Genomic DNA, 9259 nt, shown 5'->3' on the forward strand with positions numbered 1-9259 from the left:
ACTCTTCAGCCACCAGAACAATCTAGAGAAACAAACAAACAGAAAAACACACTAGAGGTAAAAACAGGGCTCTGCAGCAGGACAAGTCCTGCTCAGTCCCCGATTATCTACCTCCTGTACTGGTAGGTCAAGCTGTGGTACCCTGGGAGTAGGGCAGTGTTGCCAGTGTTGATTAGTGGGCTCTGTCCCAGAGCTGCCCACTCAACCTAGGTCTGTTCCTGGCCCTAACAGGTGCCAACCCAGATTTGCTTACCCCAGGGTCTGGGAACAGATGCTGATTGTTACCTCACTGGCACCATCCAGGCCTGGCTTCCCATTCTAAAGCTCCAGGAGACAGTTACCTCACAATGCATGCCTGAATGAGCAGATGACAAATCAGAAGCTAGCCACCCCCAACTCTCCATGGACACCCCCAGGCACCCCTACTCCCCAGAGTAGCTGTCGGGAGAGGAAAGTTTTCCAGGAAGAGCTGGTAAACAGGCACAGATGGGACTTCTTGGGATTTGAAATCTTTCAAGCTCTGAGATTACAGATTGGGCTTCTGAACAGATAGCTCAGCTTGGCTCAGAATCTGTCCAAGCCCATTTCCCATCCTCCTACTTCTGCCTGTCACAGATCCCAAGCCTCACATGAATCAGGAGCCACGCAAAGTAACTGGGTCTGAGAATGACCACACCAACTATGGGCTCCTGGAGCAGCTGAGCAATTAATTATGTGGGACCACCCCTGGGCCTCACCTGAAGGCCAACCCCAAGGGCCCAAAGTAGCATCTCACTAACAGTGCTTCCCTCCTGGGGCCCAATGGGTGGTTAGTGGGGACTCTGGCCAGGCCAACGCAGGAATGGGGCCATCACACCAGATCATCCAGTGAGCTGAGGACCTTGACTAGGGCCTCCTTTCAGCTCTGCTTGGCCGGAGTTCCCAGCCTACTAGGAGACTGGAAACTTGGAGCTCTAAGGAAATAACAGAATCTCATCCTCAGAGAAGACTATCTTCTATGAAACCAGTCACACCACAGCTGCGAGTGTGGTCATTCACTCACTTGTTAATTCAGCAAACACTTCTGGAGCACCTCCTTCTGTTCCGGGTTCTCCACTGAAGGCTGATCTGGCTCTGCCTGCAAGGAGTTCACACCTGCTTTCCCCTACAGCTTCTACCATATTGGTGATATTCCCCAGCTAGGCATAGAGCCTGGCACCCAGTAGCAGAACACTCAAGGTCTGTTGTCAGCCAATGGACTTGTAGTGAGAAAACACCTCATTATTAAGATAAATTATTCTCAGGGAATTCTTCATATCATTCATTTATGCAATCAGCACTGATGTACACTGTGTGCCAGCCCTGGCTTGGGCGCAGGAAGGAGACACCCTGGCTCTGCCCTCAAGGAGATCATAGGGCTAGTAGAAGAGGCAAAAGACTGTAGTTCAGTGGCACGTGTGCCACCAGGAGATGCATGCGGCTTGAGGGGTGCAGGGACAGTGTCACCTTGGCCATCCACATGCCCAGTTTGGGCCGTATGTCCTTGATGCAGCTACCACACAGAATGAAGCCTGTGCTGCCTGGCCTGGCCTTCTAGTGCCTGCAGAGGCCAGCCCTGGAGACCTCGCTGGCTGAGCAGAGTCTGTCCCTAACTCTCATTGATCCATCTTCCCAATCTTTTCTCACACGGATCCCTCTGCCTGGAACGCCTTTTCTTTCCCTACCCCCTTTCTGCACATCCGAATCCTGCACCTCCTCTGAGGAAGGCTTAGCTCAAGGTGTTATAACTTTAGCTAACATTCAGTAAGCCCTTTCCTATGTGCCAGCCCCCGCTCTTTGCTCTTTACACCTGTCTTCTCTTTAAACCCTCCCCGTCCAAGGACTGCTCCCTTGTCTGTGCCCACTGACTAGCCTGCTGGAGGGGCTCAGGCCCTGCCTGATCCTGCCTGATCCTCCGGGTCCCTCCTTGGCCTGGAGTCTGAGCATGTGGTCTGACTCACAGCTCTCAGGAGTTGCTTCACCACTGAACCTCCTTGTGTCTTTGTGCCGCATCTATTAAATGGGCTAACAGCACCACAGTGTTGTGGGTAAGATTAAAGGAAAGCTTGGGGAACTGTAGAACATGGTGCTAGACACGTGATGGGTGCTCAGGGCAACAGCAGTCAAGTCAGCATGTTTGCAACAACACTTCCCCCATGAAAACACTGCTCCCCCCCAAAAAGTACTTCATTCAACGAATATCTGAGTGCCTACTATGTGCCAGGCACTGGCTAGTTACACACTGCAGCTTCTGTTACACCAATGCCTGTAACTTCGGCCTCTTTTTGCAAACTCCTCATGCTCACTTATCCTGCATGCTGTGTGTGGGGGACAGTCCTGGGTCCCATCTGGGTCTGTAGCTGAGCCAAGTTCGCCCTTCTGAAGGTCAACCCAAGAGCCCCTGTAATCACAAAGGACAGAAAACCAGCCAGAGAGCAGAATGGCTGGCTTCTGCCGCCCCCTGGTGTCACCGTGCTCTCACTGGGAGCACCCCTGTATCCTATCACGGGCCGGGGAGGAAGAGAAGGCACTGAGGTACGAATTCTCCCACACAGTGGTGCACCATGTGCAAATCCAGGCCTTCTTTTGTGAGGCGTGCCCTCAGATGTTCTGCCTGGTGCCCCACCATCTGTCAGGGCCCTGGCTGCCTTCTTGGGCCCCCTGGGATGGCCCCAGACCTCACACCAGTCCTCCACCCTAATGGGAGCAGGGGTGTGGGGAGAATCTGATGGGGCTGGGCTGAGCTAGGCTGTGCAAGTCTGCACCTGCCCTGGACACCTACAGCCAGGTTGCTGCCACACCAATCTCTGCCACCAGGGCCAGCCCCCATTCCCCCAAGGGTCACAACTAGGGCCTCCTACCTTCCCCTTCCTGGAACCCAGCCTCAACTGGGCCATCCTTGGGCCACAGTTATTCTCATCCATAACATCACAACAGCCTCCCACTGCTCTCCCAGCCTCCACCTTCCTCCTTCTGGCTCAGCCTGGCCACTGCAGCTAAATCGAGGGCTCCTCTGCCCCCCTAAATAAAACCCTCTTCTCTAGAATCCCCTCCCATCCAGACTCCATCCCGACTCCATCCTCTCCTACAAGCTAGGCTCCTGAGGCACAAGACCCTAAAGATCCACCTCCCACCACAGTTCTTCCTGCACACTTTTGCTGGCCTGATTTTCTCTACCTGGGGTTTGGCCTACCTGACTGACAAAACACCCCTATATGCTGCAAAAGCCCACTCAGACATCACCGATGGTCGGGTATATGGTTGCACAGACTGGACACCGCAGAAGGACACAGGGCTGCATCAGCCTAGAAATTCATCCACCAGGAGGGGAGCCTCTTTCTACTTTGTACAAGGGTGCCATATGGGCAGGCAGAAGTGCCAATCCATTGCTCCCATAGTCCTCTGAGTGCTCACAGCACTGAGACCGTGTTTTCCTGGGCCAGGCACAGCATCTGACTCACCACACTGGATCTATTTTGTTTCCTTGTTTATTACTCAACACACAGGTGGGATCTGGGCTGGCCTCAGCGGGGAACAGGACAAATAACAGCCCTAGCTCTCCTAAGGCTCAGAGCACATGGTTGCTTCCCCCATATAATCAGTTCCTCCTCCAGGTGGCTCCCCTCTACCCTTCCCTTGTCTCCCTAGGGCTGGATTGGGTGGCAAACGGCACATAAATCTACAAAGAGTAATATCACTTCAGGGTGCCTCTCCTATTTCTAACTGAGCCAGAGAGATTTGGCAGCTGCCATGGGACCCTGGCGATTACAAGGTAGAATGTGTTCTCAGTGTTAGCCTAGGTGTCCTCTCTGCCCTCAAAGAAAGGCTGGGGTCCAGGCAAAGTCCCAAGCAAGGTGGACATGATCTGGGAATGCCACAATGTGTCTGAAGTGGGTACCACACACCAGCCTCAGTGTCTCACTCTTACAGCAAGTATGGCATCTTTGAGGAATTTCCTGTACCCACTGAGAAACTTGGTCTCCAGGGAAGAAGCTGTCACCTGTACCAAGAGTCACCCTGCTTGACCATTCTGAGGCCCCTGAACAGTCTTTCACTGAGGCAGTTTCCCCATTCTAGGAGGCGCCTGACCGCTTTGGGAAACACTCCACGCCGAAGCAGGACAGAAGACCAGTCTGAGTTGGCATCTGCTGAATCCCACTTTCAGACAAGCATCCCGCACTGCAAGGACTTTTTTTCTCAGAGGCTGATGACTCCTGCCACGTGTGGCTCTGTAGCCCCCAGGCACTTCCCTGTAGCCACAGAAGACCAAGGCTCCAGAGAGCTACCCTTGGCTACCATGGCTGGGTGGGGGCCTCCTAAGGGTAGGGCAAAGGGGTCCTGGCACAGGGAAAAGGCTCTGAGACCATCATCCAAGCAATAAATGGTGGCTGTTACTATCATCATCATCATCATTACCATTATTTTGATAACTTCTGCCCTTTATCCTTAACCCTAGCTCTAGCTCCAACCCTGCCTGTTGGATGAGCACATCAGGCCCAGAGTGCCCCTGCACGGCTTGTCCTCAGACACGGCAGACAGAAGGAGCTTAGGGAGCTGAGGGGATTAGGGAGGCCTCACTCTCTCCCCAGCTCAGGAGAGGTGTCCCTGTGGCCTGACTCAGGGCAATGGTGTCAGGGGATGCCCACCATCACCTGGCCTACTGACCCTCTAGGTTCAAGCTTGATACCAGGAAGCACTTAGCAATGATGAATCAATTAAAACTCAGATCAAATCCTAATCTGTCAGATATTATCCGTGTGACATTGGGCAAGTCAATTAACCTATGAACCTCAGTAAAAAAAGAGCACCACCAACCTCCTAGGATTTGCTGTGAAAAATAACACAGGCAAAGTTTCAGTTAAGGATTTCAAAAGGGTCGCCTTCCTCCCCTTCTTCGGCTCAGAAAGAACCTTACTACCTCCTCTGATGATGCTGTTTGAGCATGAAATAATAATAAAACTAACATTCATAAAGCACTTGCTCTGGGCCAGGTCCAGCTTAAAGCCAGTTTAAGGTTCGAGCACTTCACATACATTATGAGACTGAATTTGCACATGGGGGTATGGGTGGGGGTGGGTGGAGACCCTTTAGTGGTATCATAACCTAGAGGAACCCAACATTCACAGAGGGGAGTGGCTGGTGTAGGCAGCAAAACTGGTGAATGACTGCTTCTGGGGTGAGAGCCCAGGTTCTGTGTGGGGAGGGGGTAAGAGCGTTGGGCAGGGATTCAGAGGGGGTCCTCAAGGTTTCTTGAGAGGATGCAGGGGTGAGAGGCTGACTCCTGTGAGGCGGAGAGGTGGGCGCTGGCAGGGTGGGGACACAAGCCATGGCCATAGCTAAGGAGCCAGGTGAACCCTGCTTTACAGAAATCGTGTACTCTGGCTGAAGGGTGGGCAGGAGGGGTTGTGAGGAGGCCCTCTCACCAGGATCAGGAAGCCCCAGGTCAGTCCCGGTCATGTCCTTGACCTGCTGCGGGACCTCGGAGTCCAACATCCTCAGGGTCTGCATCCTGGAGATGGACAAGGATGAACTGTCTGTCCCTGGACTTGGCCTTGGGGGACGAGTGGGCTCAGGGCCTAGTCTGCTCAGCGGATGGTCCTCACCATAAGGGGCGGGGGGAGTCGAGAACCGGAGGGAAGTTGTTGTGAGGTCGAGGAGAGCAAGGCCCCTCATTTTCACTGACACAGGCACTTCCCAAACGCGGCCCGGAGCCCGCCAGAATTTGGAAGAGGGAGACCTGGGTGGCCCAGGGTAGTCCTGAAAGGATGGCTCGGCAGCCGGGGCTGGGGGATCACCCCCTGCCCGGGACCAAGACCCCACAGCGTGCCAGGGATGAGGGTCACAGAAGAGGACGGGGAGAGGGGGGAGACTTACCCGAGAACAGCCAGAGGGAGCCCCCCGACACGAGGAAGAAGGTCAGCATGTCGGTCAGCGGGACCCAGATGGGCCCGGCACGGCCTCCCCGGCCCACAGCCCCGCAGCCCCAGCAGAAGCCGCGCAGCCGCTGCCGCCGGGTATTTTTAGCCCCCGCCCCCCCCCACCCGGCTCCGCAGCGCCCCGCCTCCGCGCGCGGCTGCGGAGTCTTGGCTGGAGGGGGAGGGCGCCACGCGCCCGCTCTGCACCGGAGCCCCCTTCCAGCCCCGCCGCGGTCCAGGTCCGGGCGCTCCGCACGCTCACAGCCGCGTGGGAACCGCCGAGGCCCCGGGCGGGGGAGGGGCCAGGCTGCAGAGCCGACCGGCCCTCTCCGCCCCGCCTAACGTCACGACCCGGAGTTCTGGGGAAACCGGCAGGAGAGGGCCGCACGGGCGACGAGCGCAGGAGCGCGACGCCGCGCGCACCCCACCAACGCGCGACCCTTACCCCTACCCAGCGCGACGCTGGCTTTTATGGCTGGGCGGGCTCGGGTGGCAGAGAGGTCGCGGTCACCTGTTCTAGGAGGCACACTTGTCGGTGGGTCGGTTCCCGCTGACGCTAACGCCCCCTAGGACCCCAGTTTGCAGACACCAGGAGCCTCTGGGTGTCAGGTCTGCAAGCCAAAGAGGAGAGAGGGCGGTGAGGGTCTATTTAGGATCTGGAAAAGGGGCAGCTACGCCGGATAGTGCCCATATTCTCTGGGGACTTCAGATCTCTCCTTCTGGGAAGATTGGATCTGAGGCCACCCAAGGTCACAGGAGGCTCCATGTGGTAACAGGCTGCCACACAGGGTCACATGAAGTCACAGGAAGCCACATGGAATCACAGGTGTTTCACCAGAACACAGGCAATCCTGGTCTTCACACACAGTCTTATGTGGCACATGAGGTCTCAAGAGGCCCCTAGTAGCTAAAATGAATGGCCACATAGGCACCCACGGTCACAGATCGCCACACTGCTAGCTGAGCGGTTGTGTTACCAAACTGAACTCATCCCGCCTGAGGCACAGCAAAGCTAACCTACTGACACCAGGTTTTGGTGAAGGAAAGTAGTGTTTATCGCAGTGCTCCAAGCAAGGGAGTGGAAGATAAACCTCAGATACACTTGGTCTTTGAGTTAGGATTTTTTTTAAGAATAAACAGGATGGAATTAATCATCTTGTGACATTTCTTCATTGTAGTTTTGAAAGTCAGGATGTCCCTGGTTTATGATGCTCTGGCCAGGTGGTCCATGGCTTGCAGTCTGTTAGCTCATCTTGCCCTGGAGAAACAACCTGAGTTTGTATATTAATGATGATATCTCTAATAGCTTTTAGTACGTTAATAATGTTATCAACAACAGCAATTTTAGTCATCTGATTCTGGTTGATTACTGTTTAGTTAGCAGAGGATTGAGGTCAGAGGGGACAAGAAAGGGGATAAAGTTTTGGGTAGAGAGATTAATCATAAACTCAGTAAAGGAACTCAATTTTAGGGAGACTTGGCTTCAATCCTGAAACTGAGCAGGGTCCTGTGGGGCTCCCAGGCACAGAGGTTTCTTTTTGTCCCCCATTTCTTGTAGGCAAGACTCCAGCCTCCGTGACCTTCCCGGAGTTCCAAAGGGCAGATTCGAACAGTTGCTAATCAAGGGAGGAGCAGCCAGGAAACCACCTGAGTCAAGATTAGGAGACCTGGCCATCTGAGACAGCACACACCCTAATCTTGTCAGCAACCCCACCCTTGGGAAGTATTGTCATAAAACTCCTCATCAAATCATCCTGGGTTGGGACACACAGTTTTTTGAGGCAGGAGCCCACTGCGTCCCCCTTTGCCTGGCAAAGTAACAAAGCTATCCTTTTCTACGTCACCAAAAACTCTGTCTCTCAGATTCGATTTGGCACCGGTGTACAGAGAAGTTGAGCTTTCAGCATCAATCCCCACTCCTGTTTTAACTTTCCCCCAAATCTTTGAGGGAACAGAGTGATGACTATTCTATTTCCTGCTGAAATGGGGCATAGTCCTGCCTCAGTTTGGGGAATGGAAACATTGCATACCAAGTTGGACATGTTTCCGAGTTCCAGGTCTTAGACCTGAGACTTATGTGATTAAATTTTAGTCCCCTGGTCCACCATTTTGGTGCAGCAGCTTATAGCACATTTTATTTATTTATTTTTAAAAACATCTTTATTGGAGTATAATTGCTTTACAATGGTGTGTTAGTTTCTGCTTTATAACAAAGTGAATCAGCTATATATATACATATATCTCCATATCTCCTCCCTCTTGTGTCTCCCTCCCATCCTCCCTATCCCACCCCTCTAGGTGGTCACTAAACACCGAGCTGATCTCCCTGTATAGCACATTTTATAATCAGCTAACCAATTAGAAGTAAGAGGAGGAGTGACAACCCAAACTTTAATAAACCTTGGAAAATAGATCTCATTCCCTGAGGAATTCAGGAGAATAAGCCTGAAAACCAGCCTGGACCTGGTACTAATGGGGAGACTTGTAGCCAGGTAGCCAGTTTCCTAATTCTGTGTAAGTAGGTTTTAACTTCTGATGTGGTATTAACATATACATAACAGGAGCTATTAACTACTACACATATGTTTCCTTTTTCTGCTAAAATCTATTCTAAAGCAATTTTATTGTCTAGTACTAGTCTGGCTAAAGAATCTAATGCCTTCTGCTGGGAGGCTAAAGCTGTCTCATTTGTTACTAATATTCCTAAAGTAAGATCAAGATTTCATAGTCACCTTGCGACCATAAGGTTTCAGTTGAGGGCTGCTAGCAGATATTGAGAACAGCTGGTGGTGTTCTTGAGTCTGATACAGTTCAGAAAATTCAAGTCCTCAGTAATATAGGAACAAGTCTGAAACCATGGCCACCCAGCTCTATTTGGGATGTCTGAACCACAGTTACTCTATTTTGATTTCTAAATGCAATTTTTTCCTTAATGGTTAAAGCAGATGTAATACAATGTATGTTCAATAAGCCACAGAATAGGCTGTTCCAGTCTAATTTAAATGATGTATAAGCCAGAATGATTTTCCTAGACCTCAATATGTGAAAATTTCTTTGATCATTTACCCTTTTGTTTGCAAATCTTTCGATAGATCAAAATATTTGTCCTGTGATGCCAAGATGATTGCTGCCTCCCTGAATCCATCATGTCCCTCAGTGCTAGACCTCCTTTCTGTTTATACATATCTATACCTATATCTATATAGATATCTATATCTACTATATCTATCTATCTATCTATCTCTATATATGCGTAGAGAGAGAGATATGCCTAGTTATCTACATTGGGTGAAAACTAATCAGACATAGTGAACAAGTTCAGAGGT

The 9259-nt window shown here is 51.8% G+C and overlaps 1 protein-coding gene across 5 annotated transcripts in view; it reads right to left on the reverse strand.

Annotated features, from left to right (window-relative positions):
• The window catches only part of ACSL6 (acyl-CoA synthetase long chain family member 6), a 64545-nt gene extending 58501 nt beyond the window's left edge, over positions 1–6044 (reverse strand). For 2 of the 5 annotated variants that reach the window (XM_082380782.1, XM_082380781.1), the window contains exon 1: positions 5893–6044. In XM_082380782.1, coding sequence (XP_082236908.1) covers positions 5893–5941 — 49 coding nt within the window. In that variant the 5' untranslated portion in view covers positions 5942–6044. Of the gene's footprint in view, positions 1–5441; positions 5528–5892 lie in introns of those variants that run through there. The other 3 variants (XM_082380780.1, XM_082380785.1, XM_082380779.1) reach the window with 3 other exon arrangements.
• Positions 6045–9259: the final 3215 nt, after the last annotated feature.

The sequence above is a fragment of the Balaenoptera borealis genome, assembly GCF_965194805.1.
Source record: "Balaenoptera borealis genome assembly, chromosome: 2".
Classification (NCBI taxonomy): Eukaryota; Metazoa; Chordata; class Mammalia; order Artiodactyla; family Balaenopteridae; genus Balaenoptera; species Balaenoptera borealis.